Raw genomic sequence first — 25,538 nt, forward strand, 5'->3', positions numbered from 1 at the left:
AAAATGTTATTTGCTGATACCAGCTGTAGCTTTCCATCTTTGCCATATAGTTTAAGAAGTTAGTTTTAGGCTTCTGGCTGAGCAGGCTAAAAAACCACCAGAAACTGGTGCTTCTGCTCTGTGCTTTGATTAAACCTTCCAAGAGGTGACTTTTTATCATTAAGATTAGAATGTAAAACAAATTGCATAACCTCTCCCCACAAAATAAACTTGTGATTATTTTATAAACTTAAATAGGGGGGGGGGGGAATTCTAAAACGATAGGCTTTCCTCTGTCAGCAAAGATACAGTCATCATAAGATTGAAAAATGAGTCTTTCTTGTTATGGCTGTAAAGCAGCAAGCTGCACTTCTGATTGGGCACAACCAAAACTGGAGGAATCTTCCATAGAAAAGGTAAGGACCTCTTCCTCCACATGTCAGCTACGCAAACTGCTCAAGTTGTACAAGTTTCCATCTGGCAGGCACATGGGCAGGAGGAGAAGCCTGGCCTGCAGGAGTACATTGCATCTCCAAAGTTTAAAAGATCTTTCTGTCCTCTCTACTAAGCAGAAACCATAAAACCTACACTGTGTTTGTAGGTTTCCCCTTTCTTTACCCTGCCCCAAAAGGAAACAGCCAGTTGTAACTGTGGAAAACTATTCCAAATATTGAACAAAGGACACAAAACAAGATCAGCCAGGGTTAATAAAATAGAGTTTGTTGGGATTTTAGTAGCTGTAGATAAAAACGTAACAGAAAATATGAACACTGTGATCAAGACCATGTGATGGAGGGAGGAGGGGTCACTCAGCTGTTCTTTTTCTTCTCACACTGGTGGTCAGCGCTGCCCCTCCCCAAAAAGAAGGATTTGTCATGACTGTGTGAAGTGATACATACATGGAAGGCTTTAACCATTAACAGCCAATACACAGTGCTGCAGGGCTATCATTAGGAGGCTATCAGACTCTGTCATTACTATTGATTAATAATGCAGACTGTTTTGCCTGGGCAATTGCCCACAAGTGCGCTTAGAATAAATGAAGGAGCATTGGAAGCAAGCAGTCAGGCAGACACCTGAGTTTGGCCACAGCGTTTCATTAAGTAGATAGTCATATTGGGGAATCCATTGGAGGAGGTTATTCTAGTGATGGAAAGAATTTGGCATGCATATGGGATTTGAAGGGGGGGGGGGAGTGACTGCAGATGCAATTAACCCTATTTGTGATCACAGTGCATAAGAGAGTCACCTCCAGACAGTATGCTTAAACAGTTCTATCTGTCCCTGAATGTTTTCGGACCACTTTGCTCCCATTCACTTGATCCACTGCTAGTGTCTCCACCTCTGGCTGCGCCTGGGGTGAAGCAACGTGGTGGATTCGGTGTGCCACCCCAACGTGAGCCTTGTGCTGCTTCTCCCGGGCTGGGCTGTGTGGCTCAGCAGAGGTGCGTTCCGAAGGAATCGGTGGAATGACTAAAGGCCTCTCTTTGATAAGGTGGATCTCGGCAGTTTCCCTTGCCAGTAAGAAGGGAGTGGGATCAGGCATAGCATCAACAGGCTCCCGTAACAGCAGTTTGCGGCTATCCGATCCTAATCTGTAGGCCTCTTCAAATTCCGGGTTGAGGGGGGTGGACAAGCTTTTCTTCATTCTGCGCCGCGGAGTCTCTGGGAGCTTATCTTTGGGGGGGGCTGGTTTGTAGCTGGACAGCACTGGGCTCCCGGATGGAGAGCTGTCAGAAGTCCCACTTGAACTCATGAGCTTCTTCTTGGTTGCGTGCAGCTGTGAGGTGAGGTACGCAATCGTGCTGGCGCGCTGCTCCAGTTCACTCGACAGCATGTTCAGCTTATGGCTTTTCATTTTCAGTTCTTCTAAATACTTCTTTTCCCTCTCCTTGATGGTGTTCTCAAGCACCATTATCATTGCATTCTTTTGCTCCAGTTCCTTTAATAGCTCATTGTTTTCAGCCTCTTTCACTTTCAGCTGGGCCTCAAGTTCTTCACACTTCCTTTTGAGTTCTTCACTTCTTGAAGTCCCACTTTCTGAAAGAGCAGGCAGGTAAAGAGTTTTACACCATGTACAGTCAAACAAACTCACTAAGAAACATGTTTTCCTGCCATAAAGGTGATTAAGGTAAGAAACCAGAGCAAAAGCAGCTGCACAACATTGGAACACTAAGAAAATGCTAAGCATTTCTTGGAAGGAAGTGGCTGAAGTGTTTGCTCTTCTCCCAAATTCTTCAAGGCATGAGAATCACTGAACTTTAGTAGCAGAATCTCAGAGAGCTCTTAGAATGCTGGCGTTTCTCAAACTGAGAAACAAAAAACAGCAAGATATGCTTACAAAATCTGCATGTCTGACAGAACAGGCCCATAAACACGCAAGCCACATACTTTCCAAGAGTCTGCATTATAATCCCATCAGACTGTCAGGAAGGCAACAGGGGGCAATCCAGCAGTTCCAATTACCAGAGTATACCTGAAGTAGGAGAGGGGATTGTGTAAAGAAAGAGATATGGGCTCAGAAAGAGTGACTCTGTGCAGAGGGGTAAAGGCAAGGAGGCAGCAGCAGAAGACAGTATAGGAGCCAAATAGAAACATTCAGTGAGGCTTCAAGGCTGGGGAGAGACATGGAAAATAAAGTATAGGGGACAGTATATTTTTTTTGAGGTTTGAGAAAATATAAAAAGGTTAGACGAAAGGGCTCTAAATTGTCAGTATGACTAGGAAGGGTCTGTCTTGCCAGTCACTTCCACACATTTACAACTCTCCAACACAGATAAAAAGCAGCAAGTAATTCTTAAGCATGGATGCAACCTACAGTGTTAGAAACAGAGATATGAAAGCTAGGAGCTAAATGGCACCTTAAACCTAGTTATGGGCGCCACAATGGAATGTCTAGGCAAACTTTTTTTATAACAAGAATACAAAGCTAAAATGAATGAACTGCAGCTATAAACTTGTGTTCATTTTTCACATGGTCTATTCCTCATCTGAAGACTGTAAAAAACAAAGCCATGCTTCCCCTGCCCCTAGGCCTGAGCAATAACTGTTTTTCAATATCGTGATATATCACAATATACATTCCCAGTGGCGGATTGTATTTTGAGGAGTTAGTGGTTTGACATGGTTGCCCTCTTCCTGCCACTGTTCCTTTCCCCTTCCTTGTCTTTGATATTCTTTCATGGCATGAGAACAGCCTATAATGTCCTAATCAGTTAGGAGAAAGAGATAGTGATGAGTACCTTCTTTGATGTTGGATATTGTTTTGAGAAAGTGAGGCATTGGGAGTGGGTGGCTAATGAATAATCTGCACATAGTTAGTAATGAATAATCTGCACTTAGCCAGTCAGGCAAGCCACACAGGCTAGCTAGCTAGCTAGCTATAAATCAGTGGTTTGGGGCAGAGTTAGAGAGAAGCTCGAGCACTGACTGATCCGGCTGTGGGGTTGTGCCACCCGAGGGTACCTGGGGGAGTCACTTCACCGCTTCTTGAGGGCTTCCATGTGGCAGGTTTAAGTACTTGCTTGGTATGTATATATTGCTTGCTGTTTAGAATGAAATCTTTAATCTTCTCACTCACTTGTGTTTTGTGTTACTTCTAAATCTCATTTTAAAAGAACCACTTTGCATTTGGCAAGACACCTGCTTACCAACAAACACCCTCCACACCATTCTCACAGTACCCAACCTCCCATTTCAGCAGAAGGTAACCAGTTAAATCTTATCCCCTCCATTTCCACTGACACAGAAGTCCCCTCTCAAATAAATAAATAAATAAATAAATAAATAAATAAATAAATAAATAACCTTCCTTCCTTCCTTCCTTCCTTCCTTCCTTCCTTTTAAATATGGAAGAAAGCTATGAAGGGGGGAGGGTATAAACACTTCCTTTTTTCCACTGAAGAAAGAAAGAAAGAAAGAAAGAAAGAAAGAAAGAAAGGAAGGAAGGAAGGAAGGAAGGAAGGAAGGAAGGAAAATGCCGAAGTGGGGATGCCGAAAAGGATCCTCCTTTCCTTCCACTCCGCAGTTTTAATCTGAAATCTTAGGTGCAGCACTGCTCCCAGAGCTCAGAAACTACTTGCGCTAATGAAATTCCCTGTTGCACCTGGAATAATGGAAGTTTCGAACGCTGGCAACCTATGCTTCTACAGTCTATTCCCCCCCCCCCAAAAAAAAGCTACCTGAGAGATTCCTAATCTCAAGGTTGTGGGTTCGAGTCCATGTTGGGCAAAATATTCCTGCATTGCAGTTGGTTGGACTAGATGACCCTTGTGGTTATTTTCAATGCTATGACTCTGTGATTCTATGAAAATCAAATCTGTGAAGAGGGAGATGCAATTTGAACCAGCCTGTTTTGGGGGAGATTATGGGAGCACTTCTGCCAACACTGACATTCAAGAAAATGCTGGGAAGTGAATTAGCACAACCAGAAGCTGAGGCAACATTGCTAGTTGTCACAAGAGTGAACACCACCAGCCACAGCATCCACTCCTTGTCTTGATCAGCTTTGACGTTGGTTCTCCCTGATGGAAGGAGGGCTTCAGTGTAAGAAAGTTCCACAAACTCCTGGCCTAGAGAGTTCATTTGAACTCCTTTGCAAAACAATTTCAATGCAACACTCCAAGAAGGTGTCTAGAAAGTGCTCAAGATTCTCTCCTTGTCATTGCCAGCGCTTTCCACACCCTCTAAATAGAAGATGGTTGAGACCACTCACCTGTTGAGTCTGAGCTTTTGAGAGTCAACTCGTACGTCAGATCTGAAAAACATGCAGAGTTAGGAAAGCTGGAGAAAACTTGCCCATGTGCAAAACTCATAAACAGAACATTTTCACAAAACATTCAAAGTCTTGCGGCTCACAGAACTGGGTGATCAATTGCAGCAGGATCTTTATGTCAAACATTCCTGCCCCGGCACAAAAGGTGGGTTACAAAACAAAACAAAAATTGAACAAACCATCCTACTCAAGAGCAGACCCATTGGAGTTAATGTACTTCAGTCTATTGACTTTGGTGTGTCTACTCTAACATGACTAGTTGTCTTACCCAAACTCTTTAGGTCACTCTAAATCAGCTGAGAGTCTTCCCTGGGAAGCCAGGTTTAGATGCATACCAAAGGCTAGCAGTGAGGTAGACACACAGAGCTCTTTGGGGAGAAAGTCCCAAACCCCAGATGCTGCTGTCAAAAGGTACTGGCCTTTCCAGTATGAAGCAATGTGGGGACAGCATGAAGAGGGGACTGACATTGGAGAGAAGCAGAGGACAAGAGCAGAGACGCCCCGAGCAGAACAAAGGGAAGCTGCTTGGAAGCAAAGGTGCTTGGGCCACATTACCTGTGCAGTGCTGCTGTAGTCTCCGAATCTCAGCATGCAGCCCCTTGAGGGTGTCTGCGTGTTGCCGCTGGAGGAAGAGCAGGTTCTTCTGGGCGCTGTGCAGCTGGTTCTCCAGGTTTGATGCCGCCATCCTGACATCCAGTGAACCTGCTGAGTGAAGGGCAGAAGAGGGGAAACACAGCACCTTGAGACCAAATCAGGCACCTTTTTCCTTGCAGTTTCCAAGTCCAGGGCAAAGCAAGTGAGCTTTTGATCAATGCAGCTGCGCCAAAATGAGCCCATGTGCAGAGAAGGCCATTCCCTTTCTGCAGCATGGACACTTTCAACTAGGATGTGGATGTTTCCAATAGTGGAAACCCCAGTGCATTCAGGGTAGTCATGCTCATGATGGGGGTGGGGGTGGGGGCAGAAGATACCACCAGGTGCTCATTTGTTTGCAGTTAGCATATTAAAAGGATTAGTGCCAGACAGACTTCAGGGCACTAATCCCTTTAGCAGACTGAAGTGGAGTTCTGAGAAAACCCAGGAGTGTGTGGCCTCCTTCTTGGTATGAGCTGCCAGTCACCTCCCTGAGCTACATTTAGAGAGAGACTATAATCCCTCAGACGGGGAAGCCCGATAAGCCATGATCTTAGAAACCAGCAGCAAACAAACATTCACAGGGCCAGCAAAGGCTGCAGCTGAGCAGCACTGAACAGCTCAGAATGGCAAGGAAACCCACCACCACCAGGAAACCTTTTTGTGTCAACATCTACCTGTAGTAGGTGTGCTGCCACAGCTGATAAGACACTCATGCTTCAGCTGCTTCTGGTCCAAGAGCAGGAATGGGGAGTTTGTGGCCCTCCAGGGATGGTTGGACTACAACTTCTGTAATTCCTGACCACTAGCCATGCTGGCTGGGTTTGGTGGGAGTTCAGCATCTGAACAGCACTGTGCTAGTGAGGGCACAACAGAACACACACAAAATCTGAGAGACCTAGAGTCGGTGGGACTGGATGAACGGAAAGGGTTACTGCATGGTCTGTCAGTGAACCAGGCACTTGAGGCTGATGGCCAGAGTTTACTGCAGCCCACAGCTGCTGGAGAGAAGCAGCAAGACCTTGGGAGCAGCCTCTGCTGAGATGAAGCTTCAAGCCCAGACTGGGGGAAGGTGTGCGGCAGAGGAGCTGAACCATGTTTCAGAGGCCCGCTCCACTGTCGTGGATACCAGCTGGGACTTCAGGGAAAGGCCTAGGTTATCCTTTCCCAACCTGGTGCCTTCCAAATGTTCTGAACTACAACTCCTATCAACCCCAGCCAGCACATGCTGTAGTTCTGGACACCTGGAGGCCCACAGCTTGGAGAAGTCTGGTCTAGCTTACCTCTTAGGCTAGAGAATGGTTGTGGAAATAAAGACTGTAAAACATTTCAGTAAAAATGCTAGAGACATTAGCTAGTAGCAGCAGGTCATGATTGCTAATAGGTTATGGTTTTTTAAAAATTGACCAGCTATGGAGATTGACCAGTCTCTTTGTAACTTAAGGTGATGCTGTTTGCAATCAAGGGGGTGGGGGTGGGGCACAAACCAGGATGCTTTCTGTCTAAGCAATGACTGGCATGGGGGCCCAGCCTCAAAGTGGGTAGGAGGAGACTTGCCCTCCAGCCTGCCACTCACTCACAAGAGATGCTTAGTTGACATGCTTGTTTTATAAAAACAAAAGCCATGCAGCCTGGGTTGTAGACACAGACTCTCATTTCTTCCATGCAGAGGGCAAACGACACCAAAGACAATCCTGTTTCTGTCTTATCACAGCTCCTATTCACCCTGGAAAAGACCCTGATGTTGGGAAAGATGGAGGGCACAAGGAGAAGGGGACAAAGAGGACGAGATGGTGGGACAGTGTTCTCGAAGCTACCGGCATGAGTTTGACCAAAGTGCGGGAGGCAGTGGAAGACAGGAGTGCCTGGCGTGCTCTGGTCCGGGGGTCACGAAGAGTCGGGCATGACTAAACGACTAAACAACAACATTCACCCAAGAGGAGGCCTTACTGGCATCAGCAGCCCAGTCTAGACAGAAACCAATACTGTGATGTTATAAACACATGTGCCAGACTACTACCAGCCCTCAAACAGTGGGCCGCTTCTGCTCTACTTCTGCATGAAAAACTAAGAGCAAACATCCTACCCAGAATAGACCCACCGAAATCACTGAACATGACTAATTGAGGTCCTTTGATTTCAATGGGTCCACTCTAAGTAAGCCTATGGTCTGGAGCTTGGTTGGATATTTTGGAGCCTCATCAATGTCTAAAGTGTGCTGTGATACATGCATGAAGCTGTTTTATCTGCTGAGGATGGTCTACTCTTGACTGGCTGCATCACTCCAGGGTCACTGGCAGAGAAAGCTCTTCCACATTACCTGCTATCTGATTATTTTAACTGAAGATGCCAGGAATTGAACCCAGGACCTGTTACTGGCAATGTGATCAATCACTGAGGATCCTTCCCTTATGATAAGCTTTAGTGCAGGGGTGGCCAACTCCCAAGAGACTGTGATCTACTCACAGAGTTAAAAACTGGCAGTGATCTACCCCCTTTTGGGGGGTTGGGTCAAAGTTGTTGAGTTTTTCCAAGGAGGAGGTAAAATGTTGAGCTTTATTTAGGGAAGCCACAGTTGTTCAGCTTCTTTGTGGGGAGCCAATGATCTACCAGTGATCTACAGCAGATATCCAGTGATCTACCAGTAGATCACGATCTTCCTGTTGGACATGCCTGCTTTAGTGCTTTTTCTTGAATGAAGAACCTCACTTTTTAAAAGACTTCATATAGCCACTTGGACCACTCAAAGGTCTGAGTTAACTTTTGTAGTTCTGGTAGCATGTGTGTCCTTGAGAGATTAAAGGCCAGGAGAGGGGGAGTTGGAGATCTCCCCCCAAAACAGAGCATCCTTGCAGAAATAGAAGAGCAAGTTTGTGCAGAAGTTTGTTCCACAAAACAATGGAACGTTCATGAAATTTACAGCAGAAGGATCCTGGATGAGGATTAAGTTTTTTAACCAATTCTAAACCAAGAGAGGGTCTCCAGTAAAGATCTCTTCGCAATGGAGCGACACAGCTAAAAAGTGTTCTGGTGGAACTCTTGATTTCTGCAACTGCCTTAGAATCACAAAAGCACGGCTGTGAATTGAACAACCTCAATTAACTAGTTGGCTTGAGGGTTACTGCTACCACGAAACTGTGCCCAGGCAATTTTGCAAAGCATTGGTAAATAATGGGAACCCACAGACAGTCCTTGTTTTCCCATTTCTTTTATAGCTTCAGATCATAAAGGCAACCCAATCTCTCTTAGTTTTGTGCATAAGGCTCAACTCCCCAAACCTATCAAGCAGTCTGTCAAAGAATACATTAACTTGCCCAAGCTGTATGCATTCAGACTTCAAAAAAGCAAAATTAAAAAGCAGCAATGGAGACATGGTGTAGAGTACAGCAGTGCCATCTCTGACTTGCTTTGAAGCAGCATATCCTTGGCTAAAACCCAGGGGGGGCCTTTATAAACAGCCCATTCCATTTTGTTCATGGCCTCACTAACGCTGCCAATATTTCTTAGCTACATTATCTCTCTCCAATGAGCCAGCCTTGTCTGCACAGCTAAAAGCTTTACTGCATCTCAGATTCCTTAAGTGCTTGCTGAATTCCCACTGAGTGGGTGACATAGCAGGGAAATGGTGCTCGCTTCCTAGGCATGGTACGACTCACCCAGCCAATCATCTTGCAGCAAGCCCTTTGCACTCTGAAAGCAGGTGGGGGTGGGGCAGGGGAGAGGCTTACCAACAAGCAGTGCAAGTGGAAGATTTTGTTTTGTGCAAGTCACACATTATTAATTTAAAACATGTTCCCACTGAAATACAAAAAACCCAAAAACTAAATGGGGGCCCCATCCATTAGCTCTGTAGCATTTCCAGTATATGCCAGCATGCACAAAGCAGTTGGTGCTCCTGGAAACATTCAACCAACAAATCTTATTCTGGTTACTCTATGTAAACATTTGCATTTACTGTTTCTTTGCTGACGACACCTGATGGAGATAGGAGGTGGGAGCCTGAAGTTAAGATGGCAAAGAACTGGAATTGTTAAAGCTCGCAGCTCACTAGCGAAGAATCACTCATGGAATCTGGAGAAAGGAGGCAACTGCTGGATGCTGCTGCTGCTGCAGACAACACCTTCACAAGAGCAGACACAGAGTTCCAGGGATCTTCCAAGGACAAGACCAGACAGCAGCTTCCTGTACCCAGGACTGAGTGCTGCCAAAGCACACCTGGGGAGCATGGGAAGTCTGCTGTTGTCGTCCCCCCAACAAACAAGGGGTGTTGGTGCTCACTTATGGAGACACCAAAGCCCTGGCAACCAGTGGAGGGCAGGTGGAGGGACTGGTGCAGGCGGAAGCATTCCACACACCTGGGCGTGCCTCAGCGCTCCCTAAACTGCTGCCATTCAGCTGCTTTGGACTACAGCTCCCTGAGTTGGCTTGAGCTGACGAGAGCAGAAAAGAGCCTCAGATTAGTCAGGAGGCAGCCTCTCTACTCCTGCCATGGAGGTCTGTGTGCCAGGGAGGGAGGGAGGGAGGGAGGGAGGGAGGGGGAGAGCCATTCCCAAGATTCCCGACCTTCACCGCTATGTGAAATATCTGCTCTACCAATGAAGCATTCCCAGCCCAGGCGAAAGAGAGTCCAGTGCCAGAGTCCAGAAGCAGTGAAAGGGGACATTTCCAGCTTGCGGGGGGTGACTCTGGTTGCCCAGCAGCTGGTCTATGAAAGGAATATGTTTCCTCCCTTTGTGGAATACTAGAAGCTAAACCACAATTAACTGCTGAAAAGCATCACCAAACATTGCTAACCAGTTTTAGCTTAAAGAGACTGGCTTTATCTTGAAGTACTTTATCAAATGGTAGTTTGAAGCCACCTAAAAGTGCAGGCAAACACCTACACGCATACAGACAAATGCTCAGTCATGAAATTCACTGGCCAGGCACTGCCTCTCAGTCCAGCTCCCCTTCACACGACTGCTGTGATGATAAAAGACGGCCGGGGTGGTGGGAGACTACATATGCTGCCTTAAGCTCTTTGGGCAAAAGACAGCATACAAACACAGCAAGTGAATGAATTAAATGAAACATGCCTCCACACTGTGGCACTCAGAGCATTTGACATTCGAGTCTCCAGGCACCAGCAATAGCCTTTGTTGGTGGTCCACGTGAGGGGTTGTAGCCAAAGTTCTCTGTCTGCTAGTGCAAGGGTGCTTATGCTAGCAGGCGGGTAAGTTTTAATGTTGCACAACAGAGGAATCCAACACAGCAGCTGCACTAGCGGAAACTCACTGCCAGCAATCGTCTGCCGGCACAAAACATTTTGTCAGAGGAACAAGTTACACCAGTAAGTGACTTTAACTTAGCACTACATTGGATACAACCTGAGGTGTCCGATTTCTGAATCAGTCGTAAATCTGAATGTACCGACATCTGAAGCTACCTTTGGCCAAATGAAACCCTTTGGGCAATCTATCCTACTAGCAGCAGCTCTCGTGGGCCTGACTGAGGGCTCTCTCTCTCAGCCCCGATACGTAAGACCCTTTTAGCTGGAGAGACAGAACCTTTGGCAGGCAAAGCATGCACTCTTATCACTGAGCTACGGCCCCATCACACTCTTGGCGACTGCATTCTTCGAGCAGTGATCTGCAACAAAAACAAACCAAATTATTTCATTTTATCTGAGATTTTTTTTTAAAAAAACCCAGGCGTTCCAGTGCTATATAGTCACAACTTGATATTGCTGGCTGAAAAGTCAGAACAACCTTGCCAATGGACCACCACAACCCACAATATCTACCTACCTACCTACCCACCTACCTACCTACCCGCCACCCCTTTGAAGAGCCTCCAAAATCCTCTGCTACTTCCCATTCTTCTTTGATTAATTAAGCAAATGCCCCTCTCACAGTACTGAAAACAGACAAGGAAGAGGTTCTACGGGGCAGATCTACAACTTCAACATCTGAGATCCTTTGGCAGGTGCCTTAATGACAGTATCTCCTGGCAAGCAAAGACCCCCACCCCCTGCTAAAATGGATTATAAATTTATCAGCTGCTTAGGAAATAACAACTTGTACAGGTCCAGCTCCACTGAGACCATCAGGATTATACAAAACGATCATCTACCCTGTCAGATCTCTCCGATCTTTTTCCTGAAGCTGGGCAAGTGCTTACCAGGTTTTAAGAAGGCAACATGAGGGCTGCTGTGTGTGTGTGTGTGTGTGTGTGTGTGTGTGTGTGTGTCAAATTTTGGACTTTCTTCTCCCATACAAAGCAGTGTGCAGCCCATGGGTTCCATGTCAAAGTACTATTGTGGCCTACTTGGTATGAAAGGTTGGACCACCTTGTTCTCAGAGGCGTAGGAAGGGGGTGCGGTGGAGGCAGACCGCCCCGGGTGTCATCACTGAGGGGGGTGACATTTGGCATGACACCCACGACACTCAAGTCTACCCTGAGTTGTCGGGGGAAGGGGGGAGCTGCGCCGCTTTGCCGGCGGCCTCCCCGCTTTGTTTTGACAGCTCGGGGGAGGCTTGGGCGTTCTCTGTCTGAGGGCGGTGTGCTCTGGAGGGACATTTGGTGTGCTCCCCGGGCTCCCCCTGGCGTCCCTCCCGGGGGCAGCACATCCTCTCCCGTCTGGCTGCCCCCATGGTGCTTGTAAGGCATCCTGAGCCCTGGAGGAGGAAGGAGAAGAAGGGCGCTGGAGGCCGGCCAAGAGCGAAGCAGATGCCCCATGGAGCCCGACTGACCCTCCCTTGCTCCTTCCAGCTGCCCAAGAGCCATGTCGCCCACCCACCACTCCCAACTTGTGGGGGTGTGACAAAAAAAATTCCGCACTGGGTACTGCCTGACCTTGCTACGCCTCTGCTTGTTCTAGAGGGAGAAAGGAGGCCTTTGGAAAAGGCTTGTTCAGTAGCCTTCCAGAACTCACTGGAACCTCTTTTTTCTTTCTTTCTGCACATGACAGCCATTTTGTGCTGGCACCCACGGCACTTTTATGAGTACCAACACTAAAAAAAGCAAAAAAAGCAGCAGTGGTCTAGCCTAAGGCTGACTTTGAACTCTACACTGTACAAAGAACAAACCTTTCATCTCTTTTTCTCTCTTCCTCTCCTCTTCCCCACACCATCTCTCTAAACTAGGGGAGGGGAACCTTTGGCCCAGGGTCCAAGTACCACTCCCAGGCCTCTCTGTCTAGCTCTTAGGTTTCTTCTCAATGGCCACACCCCACCTCCAGCTACAGCTTTCACTGACCCGGCTCCACACTTTCCTAAGTGCTTTTGCCTTCCTGGAATGTGTTCTTAGAACAAGGATAACACCACTTGCTGCCTGGAAGAAGAATGGAGAGGTGAGCATGGTGTGGGCATGTAGGACTTTCTGCCTCTTGCATGGCTAGAATGCAGCCTGCTGCACAGAAGTAAGAATTGCATCTACTACCCCAGCCACGTTTGCCTCTGGTCCTTCCCAGCATAGGCATGCAACCCCTGGAAGGTTTCCTACACAAGAATACAGCTATCAGGCAGAAAAGAGGTTCTGCATGCCTTCTCTATACAGCAGAACTCACCTAAAGAACAAAGGCAACCCAGAAGCAGGTAACACACTCCATCCATTACAATGAACTTGCATGGTAAAAAACAAACCTTTAAAAAACAGGGATTAACTGAGTCATTTAGAGCAGGGTTTGCCAAACTGTGTTTTGCAGACTACCGTGGGCATAAGCTTCATTCAGGTGGTCTGCGGCATGTCTGTAAAAATGCAGTTGAAAATCACACAGCATTACACTTTCTACAATGAGGGGGTGGTTTGGGAACCATGGATTTAAACTCTATATTTCTATTATATTTCAACAAAAGCATTCATCACTAACCACCACCAAAATCCTGTATCACAGGCAGCCAAGGTTGGTACTCTCCAGATGTCATGGACCACAACTTCCATCACCCCTGGTCATCATGGCCAATGGCCAGGGATTTGGGGAACTGTGGTCCAAAACACCTGAGAGGCACCATTTAGGCTACCCACTTCTCTGAGTGTGGGTCCTTATGTAACCGTCACCATCCACATACACACACAAAAGTGTGTGTGGCATCAACAGGCTTGGGGAAACCCCAAGGTCTGCACGGGTATTCCCTCCCCAAACAACAACAACTGGGGTGTGTGTGTGTCCAGAAACTGAGTTTTCTTGGAACGGGCATGCCTGGCTGGTTGGAAACCTGAGCAGTAGTGCTCTGCACTGCAACGTTTTGTGCAGGCCCCGTTTGCCCTTACAGATTTCACACCATCTCCTGGCCCACCTACAAGAAAAGGGAAGAAAGAGGCGGCAGAAGAAAACATAAGACCCCTTGCAACAATGGGAACCAGGTTAGTTACATAGGAAACCTGCCTCGGACCCCTGGGTCCAACTAGTTCAGTACTGTCCACTCAGTGGCTCTGCAGGGTTCAGGTAGGAGTCTTTTCCAGCCCTGGCTGGGCATACCGGGGATTGAACCTTTTTCAAGTAAAGCATATTCTCTGCCACTGAGCTTCCATATCTGGGCACCTGTGAGGAAAGTGGGTGGGGGGAATAATGGCAGGTGCTATTGCAGGGTTTTAGTTTTTTCCAAGTACCGCAAAATTGTTCCAGTTGTGTCATTTTTAGAACTCCTGAACTAAGCAAACTATTAAAAAATGCAAGCATGAAAACACAGTTGTGGCACCAGTTTCAGCGTTCCACTGATAACTCAGCGCCACCCAAGAAGGATGTTTTAAAAGATTTTGAGATTTATTATTTTTTAAAAAATACCTTTTATTACTAAGATTTTAAAAGGACAACAGCACCAGTAAATCATAATACAATAACAATAAACATGCTAAAGGGAAAAATAATAAAAATAAAACAAGAACAGGAACTGTCTCCAGAACTGCTTTGTGGAAACCATGGTTAAGTGCTATGTAGAGCAGGATTAAATAGGGCAATAAATTAAAAGGAGGAATGCTGATTTTTAAAGCAGGGCTGGGTGAAGGGGGCATGATTCCTTTTAATAAGATTTGATTACAGCTTTTTCATAATACTGTAAGATAAAAGGAACTAATCTAAACAAAAACACACAGAGAGAGAGAGAGAGAAGAAAGTGCAGAGTTCTCTTCCAAAGGCAGCTCTGAAGCCTTGTCTCACACAGAGAGGCTGGACCCCACCCCGCTAGCTCTCATCTGGGAGCTTTCCTTTCTTCTACCAGTTTCTTCCCCTGGGAGATGCTCCTCTCAGTCCACCAACCATCCACAACTGGGTGAAGGGCACGATTCCGACCAGTCAGCAAAACAAAGGCGTATGTCATAGGTAATGCCAAATAAAGTTGTTTTCAGTTTTTAAAATAAAATTAGTAGAGCATGAAAATCCAAGGCATCTAGTCACCAAAGCAACTAAACATTAGATCCTGGTACCCAGACACTTAAAAATGTGTCCTCTGCCAGCACTGTAAGACTTGGTCTTCTTACTGGTTGAGTTCACAACCAAAAGGCACAGGTAGTTTCCAGAAAAATATGGAACCAGCCCTTTAAGAAGCTCAGTGAGCTCATGTTCTTTTCAAAAGAATATAAAAAGCCTCTAAACATTTTCTATTTTTAAAGGCATATGACATGTTTTATGAAGTGTACATTCCCCACCACCACCCCAATCTCCCAGACAGAATGCTGTAGTCTCCTTTCAGTCGACCTCTGAATGTCTCAGGTCTTAATATCACTGTGGAGTTATTTTTAGGTACTGTGGCAAGTCTCTGATGGAGCAGTAAGGGAAGAACAATTAAGAGGAGAAAGTCTCAAAGGCTATCAAGAGGAACGCCCCAATGCACTCAGGAAATGAGCAAAGATAAGCAATAGGGACGCTTTTCTAATTTCCCCCAAGATGCTTTCTGGAAAACTGATGCAATTTACTTTAAATCAGGGAGGGAAGATTGTCACAGGGCCAGGTGTGGCTGACCACTGGCCGTTTCCATGTTATTTGACTCCAACTCTGATCAGATCCAGCCTGCATGGCCAAAAGTCAGGGGTGCTGGAAGTCCAGCTAGAACTGGAGGGTGTTGGGTTGTTGGGCCAACAATGGTAGGTGCAGTTAAATATAGCTCATACCTGAGAGCCAATGTTGCAACAGCCATCTTAGAAAGACAACCAGGTGCCAACGCCCAGGACAACACAAACACCTTCATATGACCTAATGCAATGAAATTACTCCATCTGGGTGGAGCCCAAGGGCTGTTGCCACTTTGTGCCCTGCATATTATAATTCTTGGGGCTGTCCAAAGCTCCAGGCCATGTTGTTTCCTTCACAACAAAGGTGGGGGATCTGTGGCCTCCAGATGTTGATGGACTACAGATCCCAGCAACTGGCCATGCTGCCTGGACTGATGAGGAGCTGCAGCCCAACAACATCTGGAGGTCTCCCATCCCTGCGCAACAATGGATGCACAGAGGTGCAACAGCCAAGAGTGCTAGCGGGAAGGAGGGACTGCACATGAAGCAGAACGATGTAGAACAATCATGAGGGGACAGAGTGGATTGTACCACTTCAGTGAGTATTCTATGCTCTCCCCAAACATCTGCAAATGGAAAACTAGTACATCAGGGAGAAATGTTCTAATCCATCTCCCTCTCTCCCTCTATTGTGCTATATTTCTACTTGCCAAGGGGTGGGTGGTTTGTTTGTTTTAATCCTTAGGGAAATCCACTTCTGAACTCTTCTCTGTCTAAAGTCAATCTACCACCTCAGGGTCCTATCACCACCACCTGATGTCAAGTGCACACCAGGGCTCACATACTGGCAGCCAGACATCAAAAAAGTGTGCAGAGACAGGAGATGGGAGGGGAAGAGACTGAAGACATATGGCTGGCCACATCAGCATCCACAACTCTCAAACTCTTCTCCTACCACCCCATGCTCCCTCAGAACCATTTTATAGATTATGTGGAAGAACATGGTGAAATTTGCAGCTGTGTCACTTTGAAAGGCAAGTGGGTCTTGTGTCTGATTTTTTAATCAACACCCCCCTCCCCGCATAAATGCAAACCACTTCCTACAGGGGGCTTGTCCTGTGTTGTCATTCTAAAAAACTGAGAGAACATGGAGTTACTGGGAGGAAGTAAAGGTAAAGGTTAAGGGACCCCTGACCATCAGGTCCAGTCGCGGACAACTCTGGGGTTGTGGCGCTCATCTCGCTTTACTGGCCGAGGGAGCCGGCGTACAGCTGTCAGGTCACGTAGCCAGCATGACTAAGCCGCTTCTGGCAAACCAGAGCAGCACACGGAAATGCCGTTTACCTTCCCACTGGAGCGGTACCTATTTATCTATCGTACTTGCACTTTGACGTGCTTTCAAACTGCTAGGTTGGCAGGAGCAGGGACCGAGCAACGGGAGCTCACCCCGTGGTGGGGATTCGAACCGCCGAGCTTCTGATTGGCAAGCCCTAGACTCTGTGGTTTAACCCCCAGCACCACCCACAAAGTAAATGTATATGCAGTAAATGCAGTAAATGTGGATGTGCTGGCTAGGGTTGTAGTCCAAAACATCTGGTGTCACCAGGGTGGCCTAGGCTGAACTAGAATCAGTCCACCGGGGAAAAGGCTTAGCATGGCCCACTCTTCAAGGCCGACCCTTCAACATGCTAGTTTTCACTAATTGCATGCAAATATATGTTTTTAACAACACATTAATAAAAATGAGACTACCTCACCTAAAGCAGCCTAAAGTACCACAATCCAAAATTCTACCACCTCATTCTGCATAGTTTGTACTATTATCCCTCCCTACTCTCCCAATTTTCTGGGCAGAACAAAAAATGCCAAATTTACAGCAGTCTCTTCTGAGCAGCTGGAAACTGAAAAGTTAAAAGGTATACACCCATATGCACTCAAAATATGTTATCACCAAAACCACATCTGAAAGGTACCCAGCAGTCTATACTCATCTGCAAAAACACTTGTGAAAATTTAATCTTGGATGGCTGTAGTCTACTGGCTTCAGAGATGCAGCAAACTGCCCCACCCTCTGCTTATGCTTGCAAGCAGCCCTGAGTGGCTGAATTTTTAAAAGTGTCTATTTTTAGCCCACTTCAAACAGCCTCTCCAGTAGAAATTACTGTTAAGTGGGTGCTTTGCAGATTCTATGAGAGGGATGCTCTCACTGTGAGACATTTTCAGGGGGGGGGGGACTGTTTGAACCAGCTGTTCTGTTGCAAGGATTCTGTTTACACTCAGAAAAAAATGTGTGTCTGTCATTTCTGAAGCTCTGACACTTCTAGTAGAGGGAGGTTAAATACATCTTTTCACTTAATATGCAGGGTTTTTGTTTTTTAAAAAAATGCAAATACCATCATGAACTTGGAAGGCAATTAATGGGATCACGCATGGGGGGATTTAACCTTTTCCTCCCCTGCTGCAATCCTGAGGAATAACCCTCTTGTAATGTTGGTATTTAGGTGTTGTTTTTTGGGGGGAGGAGGGGATCATTTACTGGTGCTAATGAGGGATCCCCCACCCTCCAAAAACAAACATAGCAGCATCTGGTAGGATTACCCTCAGCACTCCAGCAGAAGAAGGAAAGGTGAGATCCCCCTCCCTGCCTAAAGTAACCCCGAGCTGATGGCAGCAACATGAAACACCCATGCATATTAAATACAAAGACACTTCTAGTATGGCTGTGGGACTTCCGAATGCTGAATCTCTCCATCCTGCCTCCATATCAACTAACATCAAAACTTGGGGTGTTACTGGTGTCAGAGAGGTTGCTTCTGGCAGCCTTTAGTGCTGTTATCTTTTCCTAAAATACAGACATGGGTGGGTGGGAATGGTAGCAAGTGGAACCTGCAAATGCTTATACAGATACTGAGGCACAATCTGGGGACGGGGGACGGGGGGACGGGACAGCTGCACCTCCCAGTGGTGTGTGCTGACATTTAAAAAAAACACCACTTTCCTAAAAGTGGTTATTAGTGCTGAAGATATGGAAGAACTGAAGCAACACACTCTGTATACTATCAATGAATCTTGGATAATTTTGGGACATCTTGGGCTGCAATCTCAAAGCCCTGAAATTAACATACTTCCACCCTTCCTGGGTGGGAAGTTATCTGAGGCTGGAGATGGGCAGCATTTTTCATGAAGCTGAGGTGAGAGGAGAGGACCATAGTTGCCCATGGTAAGCAAGCCACACTCACCTTCCTATCACCACAATTTGCAAATTCTAACAGCGCTCCAAGAGCTTAGAATCATACAATCTTAGAGTTGGAAAGGACCCAATGGTCATCTAGTCCAACCCCCTCCAATGCAGGACTCTCAGCTAAAGCATCCCCGACAGATGGCCATCCACCCTCGGCTTAAAAACCTCCAAGGAAGGAGAGTCCACCCAGTGGCGTAGCGTGGGTTATCAGCACCCGGGGCAAGGCAAGTAATTTGCGCCCCCTAACCCATGGATTTGCGCCCCCTAACCCGTGGATTTGCGCCCCCTAACCCGTGGATTTCCCTAACCCCCAGATGTTGCGCCCGGTGCGGCCGGCCCCCCCTGCACCCCCCACGCTACGCCACTGAGTCCACCATCTCTCATGGGAGTCTGCTCCACTGCCGAACAGCTCTCACTGTCAGAAAGTTTTTCCGAATGTTTAGTCGGAAACTCCTTTTTTGTAACTTGAAGCCATTGCCTTGAGTCCTACCCTCAAGAGCAGGAGAAAACAAGCATGCTCCCTCTTACATGTAACAGCCCTTAAGACATTTGAAGACAGCTCTCTCCTCTCAATCTCCTCTTCTCCAGGCTAAACATACCCAGCTCCTTCAAGCATTTTTCGTAAAGGCTTGGTTTCCAAATCCTTGATCATCTTGGTTGCCATTCTCTGCACACTTCCTAGCTTTTCAACATCCTTCTTAAATTGCAGTGTCCACAACTGGTCACAGTATTCCAGGTGTGGTCTGAGCAAGGCAGAATACTTCTGTTGATGCAGCCTAGAAGAGCGTTAGCGCATGTTAAGCTTGTGGTCCACCAAGGACCCCTAGATTTTTTTTTACATGTGCTGCTAGTAAGCCAGGTGTCCCCCTGCCTATCTTTGTGCATCTGGGTCTTCCTCAAGTGCAGAACCTTACATTCGTCCCTATTGAAATTCATTTTGTTACCTTACACCCATTTCTCTAATCTCTTAAGGTTATTTTGAATTCTGATTCTGTCTTGCAAGACCCGTTTATTCAAGAGAATGAAAGAGCGTAGTGTGTGCACCGTGGAAGCAGCGGCAGACATCTGAACATACCACTTTCAACTCTTAAAAGTTATTGTCTCCCTGCAGCATAAGGGCTTCTTCCACACTTTTGCAGAAACACACTCTGGTCATGCCATGCAGATCTTTGTGCATTACAGAACAGATCTTTGTGCATTACATTTTTAAAACCTCTTAATCTATACTTCATCAGATCAAGGATCCATCTAGCCCAACATACCTTTTTCACAAAGAAGGCAGTCACTGGCCCCGCACCTCTTCCCATCACGATGCAAGCACTACACTTCCATCCATATCCCCAAAGCAGGCAAGCATTCTGCTGCTAAGGTGGAATGGCAACCTGCCACTTGCTGACAGCATAGTGCAGACAAGGCCTTGGCAAATGCCAGATCCCACTACAGGCAACCCAACAACTCAGCAGAGAGAAACCCATGAAGCCACCAGGGCTACATTGCTCTGCCTTAATCAATTTATTCTCCAACTGAGGTGGACAACTTTCTTCAGCATTAGAAATTCACCACTTCAACAGTCAGGACTAGAAACTTATTCCTTATTTTAAAATCACAAAAGCTTGTGTTCATGGGAATCGAAGACAAGTAGAGCACAGAAGAATGAGTGCGAACCATTTTTATCTGTGCAGATAAAAATATAATCACTACTAAGTTGTTTGTTTTACATTAATTTTGAAACAAAGACATAAGAAGCAGGCAGGGATTGAGGTTGCTTTCAAGTTTCTTTAGCAGACAACCATCTGCACAGCCGAATCAACAAGTTCTAGTTGCACAGCTTTGAGGGCAAAGAGAGAAGGATACTTCTTTTTTACAGGCAGAGGGCAACCTGTCTTGCTTAGCCTCACCCAAGCAGCACCATTTTTTTACAGTGATGTAGCAGAAGCAGCCTGGGAAAGAATTCAGTTGGAAAAATATTCCAGCCAAGTTCTGAAAAGGTGGAGATGCTTGTGAGACACAGCAGAGGTGTTGCTGCAATATGATGGCTTTCAACTGTGCACTGCAGTAAAGGGGAGAGAGGGAATGCCTGCAAAAGGAACAAGTCATCAAAGTTTAGCCTCAGATAATTCCAAAAATCTTTACCTCTTTTTAAAATTATTAAAAGCTGACACCACAATCATCTACACAGTAATTATGACAGACTCTTTTCCAGCCAATAGAGTCCAATGCTCCCATGAACATCAAACTTAGTGAACGAGCCATTTGTCCCTTGTCTTACAAAATGCGCACACACACACACACACACACACACACACACACTGTGTATCTGAAGAAGTGTGCATGCACACGAAAGCTCATACCAAGAACTAACTTAGTTGGTCTTTAAGGTGCTACTGGAAGGAATTTTTTTATTTTGTTTTGACTATGGCAGACCAACACGGCTACCTATCTGTAACACACTGTGTTAATCACTGACTGCAAGCAAACAAGTAATGTCCTCCACCATTAAAAACTGGCTATATAACAAATACTAATAAGTTAATTACTACAGTAGGCTGCACCAGCATTAACTTACAAATTAGTCTTCAAGTTAAATGTAGCTCTTAACGCCATTTCTTAACTTTCAGCAACTTTGAGTACTTCAATCATCTAAAATAAAAGGAATGACAGACTACAAGTGTCATCTGTACCAAACCCAGAAGAAAGTTTTACTCTTTTGCTATTCTAAAGCTTTATGCCATTTCCACAGTCTTCAGAGGTAAACAGATTCCAATTACCTGCCAGCTGACTAGAATAAAGGGGGGGGGGGCTGCCCATTGTTCCTGCCCATCTAATCACAAGGGATTATGTCCCATTCATTACTTCTTAACAGTAGCAATTTTCTATTTTACATAGGTAGAGCCCAACTGGACCAATTAAAAAGCAACGGCCTTGAAAAAAAATCAATTACTAATCAAAATTTGTACTCAGACTTTACAAACTAGCAGTGATTTATATGTCATAGCAATTTTTGTATAAAATCTAAAACTGGATAGCAGATGCAAAAATTATTAGGAAGATGGCCAAGTATTATTGCTAATGTCTAATATATTAATTTTACCAATTCTTTTACAAAGGCAACCCCTCCCTCAGACATGGCTGCCCCACCTTTTAAGTTGAAAACATATAGTAACAAAGATTGCGGTCAGACTTCAAATTCTACAAAATACAGGTGGGGTATGTGTGTGAGGCACATGCTGCAACTGATTTAATCAGTAAGTAAGATAATTTGGCTAAGGTGATTCAAAAAGTCAACTAAATTAAACTAATTTAGATGAGGAAGGAAAACCAAATATTTCTGTTAATCAAAAATAGACAAGTTCCCCTACAAACTAAGACTCTCACACAATCAATCTCAGAATAATCATGATTTATTTATAGTCAAAAGAAACAATTAAGAAATGGGAGGGATTGTTGCAAGTCCAGTTTGAAAGCCAGCAACAGCAATACAGTATTAAGATGGTTAATTACTGCTACTAAAGAATGGAGAGAGAAATACCTTTTGCTCAAGCATTCCACATCCCCCAAAGCAGGAAAGTCTCCTGGATCTCTTATGAACCTGCAATGCGGACGGCAATCTTACAACCCCCCCCCCCCCGAGATGCCAAAGCGCCTCTCTACTTCCGTCTTAGGTTACATTTCCAAACGCATTGCCACAACTTAGCAACATACATTAATAAATTTCACATTTCCCAGCCAGCGTCAGCTCCAGTGATTAGCAAAAACTAAAACCCACCCACCCTTATGTCCCACCTTAGGCTTAAGCCGAAGAAATATGCAGAGCACGGCCGAGGAACTCCATTTCCGGGGAGAAGCGTGCCTTGCCTTGCCTTGTTAGCATTTCCACAAAGGACAGGACAACCAGACGGGCTTGCGCCCAGACCCAAGCCCTCCTTCCCACACATGCCACAATACTCCCATCTTTCCCCTCTGCTTGTCCACGCGATGCGACTGCGATGTGACTGCTGCAACGGGAGATGATGATGGCGATAAGGTCACCTCTTCCCCTCCCCACCCGCAGCTCAAGCACAGCGCTGCCCTTCAGAATCCTTCCTCCCTTTAAGCTGAAAGGGAAACCAGACCAAAGCCAACTCTCCCCTGAAATCCAACAGCTCCAGCGTAGAGTATTTATATTTTCCAGACAAAATACAACACTGGGACCAGAGCTGGCAAAGGGGGTGGGGATAAGACTTCACATTAGACATGGTTAGGAGGCTGTGTAAACTCCATACATTTAAAGCACCCTCTCCCAAAGAATCCTGGGAACTGTAGTTTACCCCTCACATAGCTACAATTCCCAGCACCCTTGATAAAGGATAGTTCCCACGGAACAAGATTCTGCAGGGATAGAGGGAATGTGAGTCCAATGTATGCTGAGTTAAGTTATGCCAGTGGGGTCACACATTCTGAGAAAGAGGGGCAGCAGAGCAGGCAACTCCCCTCTTCCCCACTTGCCACTGCTCCCAAGACACTCCAGAAAGGAATCCAAATTCCCCCATGAAACGCTGAGCAGGGGAAGAAGCAAAGTCACTGCAGAGACCAAGTCGCAGGAGGGGAAACATCCACCTTTGTTGCCTAATCAAGAGAGGTGCACAAACTGGCCCTTCCCCTTGAAGAAAAATCCAAGTTGGAAAGAGGCAGCCCAAGGCACTGAAAAGGCAGAATCAGTTCCCTGACTTGGGGAAGGTGAAGGCGGGGGAGAGAGACCTTGCTGCCTTTTTAAGTGTACATGAACCCCACTGTCACTCCACTCCTTTTTAAAAAAGGAGTGCCCTGATTTCTCTCTCTATCTAATGGAAGGGACAGTGAGCGGCCTCATTTTTTCCAACTGTCTTCACCTCTTTGCTATATGGCAGGGATGGGGAACCGGTAGCCTTTGAGAGGCTGCTGGGTTGCCATTCCCCAGCAACCCCCATCTGCATAGCCAGTGGTCAGGGATTATGGGAGCTGTAGTCCAAGAACATCCAGAAGACCACAGGTTACCCACCCCCGCTATATAAGCCAGCTGTCCTATTCATTTACAAGGATAGGAAGCTTTGAACCCCTCCCCTTTGAGATCACGCCCAGAGCTAATTATTCAGGGGAGACTGCCTTGTTCTCACCCACAACATAACTCTTTAACCGGTTTAGGGAAAACTTGCAACCATCCCCCTTCAAACACTTACATAGAGATGGAAAACACAAGGCATACCCCGATCCCACACTTGGGCAAAAGCTTCTGGGTATTTCTCCCACCCCCAAATATACAGAAAGACCAAGGGCTTGCTTTTTTCTATAGCAGGGGTGAATAACCTGTGCCCCTCCAGATGTCGCTGGACTACAACTCCCATCATCCCTAGCCGTTGGCCATGCTGGCTGGGGCGGCTGGAAGTTGGGAGTCCAGTAACATCTGGAATACCACAGATAACCTACCACAGTTCTATAGGGAAGAAAATGCCCAGATCTTTCTCTTCTCTTCCCACCAGCTCCACAATCTTGATTTAAATCTAGGGTGGGGTAGAAAAGAATACGAGGGCAGGGATGAAACAAAGTGAAGCAGGTTAAAGTATGGTGGTATCTCTATCTGTCCCATATGCGGGTTCCCTTTCCTCATCTGTCAGGATGATCCTCCTTAGAAAGACTCTCTTGGCCCTCAAGGCACCTCAGCCACACATCCATAAGCCAGAATGAGAACATTTCCCTGGTCCCTATGAAGATCCTAGTGTGTCTTCAGTCCAATACATTTGGAGTGTGAGTGTGTGTATGCGTCTCTTTTCCCAGTATCCCTCCTGGAGGAGGATTCACTTCTATAAAACCTATTTATTTGTTTGTTTGCTGGGGAAACCAATGCCCAAATGAAGTGTGTCCCATTTTAGCCCACATATGGGCTGCCTCTACATTAATCTTCTTTGCAAGAACTCTTTCGGGTTGCTGGGGAGGCCCATTGCATGCACGTTCTCTCCTAAATTCTACGAAAGGGGACACTCCCATGCAATCAGTTCAGGGTTTACATGGGTATGTGAGCGTCTTTTTTATTTTCCCATTTCTTTTTGGAAGAGCATCTGCTCTCCACTTGTACTAACTAAAGAGATACAAGTGTTATGATTTCTAATTCGCCAGGTAGGATGGGATACTTAAGTGAATGGGTACTTTCTCCCCCAAAGTTCCTTTTTGCAGGAATACTCACACCAAACTTACATGGAGAGGAAATGGATGTGCCTTTGGCCCTCTCTGGTATGAGCAAGAATACCAAGGTGAGGTGGTTGGTTGAAACATGAATGTCTTCCTGGAGTCTTTCTCCCACTTGGGCGAATACCCACTCCCCACTTGAACTGAGGGAGAACTGTCCTCTCCAACCCCACAGTGGGGAGGGGCAGTGGACTTCTCACCTGGGTATGAGGATGCCCATTATTTCCCAGGAAATGGGGAGGCTAGAACATGCGGTTGGAGTGTTACTTCCTGCCCCCGTCCCCCCTTACACCCTTTCCATATGGTGGAGGGAGAGGGGGAAATGAGCTCTGACCCACTGGAGAAGAGGCACCCACCACCCAGGACGGGCGCCAGAAAGTGTTCCCCTCCATGGGCGCTGCCAGCGGAAAGGGGGAGCTGAATTTCCCACAATGCCCTGGGACACAAGGTGGGGTCTGTGGGAACCCCAGAGGGTGCCCTGATCAAGCTGACCAAGTGATGGGCATTAAAGCAGCTGAGCAAAGAGGGGCAGGGCAGGCGCCAGAGGGCACCTTCCTTCGCGTGCCCTGGCAGCCCCCAAGGGTGCCACCTGCCCCCCCCTTGATCAATGGAGGGGAGGGAGGAGTCCTGGAGGAGAAGCTGCTGCTCACCTTGCTGGGGACCCCACGTGAAGAGGGGTCCCTTTTCTCCAAATGGGGGAGGGGGCGTCAAGACCCCCCGCCAACTGAACGTGTGAAAGGAAGGGCGGGCTGAGTCAGTCCCACAAGGCGGTGCATGCTGGGAAGA

General features: G+C 46.5%; 1 protein-coding gene across 3 annotated transcripts; it reads right to left on the reverse strand.

Annotated features, from left to right (window-relative positions):
* Positions 1–678: 678 nt before the first annotated feature.
* Positions 679–25,409, reverse strand: CCDC92 (coiled-coil domain containing 92). Of its 3 annotated transcripts, none has more exons than XM_079957828.1 (4): positions 25,403–25,409; positions 5,309–5,455; positions 4,694–4,735; positions 679–2,019 (listed from the first exon to the last, which is right to left on the reverse strand). In XM_079957828.1, exons 2-4 carry the CDS (start codon positions 5,436–5,438, stop codon positions 1,244–1,246), a joined length of 948 nt encoding a protein of 315 aa, XP_079813954.1. In that variant the 5' UTR covers positions 5,439–5,455; positions 25,403–25,409; the 3' UTR covers positions 679–1,243. The 3 variants fall into 3 exon arrangements, with proteins under 3 accessions (XP_079813954.1, XP_079813953.1, XP_079813955.1); XM_079957827.1 differs by lacking the exon at positions 25,403–25,409 and adding an exon at positions 22,338–22,356 and having other exon boundaries at positions 5,309–5,458; XM_079957829.1 differs by lacking the exon at positions 25,403–25,409 and adding an exon at positions 22,084–22,104.
* Between the last annotated feature and the right edge of the window lie 129 nt (positions 25,410–25,538).

Source organism: Podarcis cretensis (assembly GCF_951804945.1).
Source record: "Podarcis cretensis genome assembly, chromosome: 16".
Classification (NCBI taxonomy): domain Eukaryota; kingdom Metazoa; phylum Chordata; class Lepidosauria; order Squamata; family Lacertidae; genus Podarcis; species Podarcis cretensis.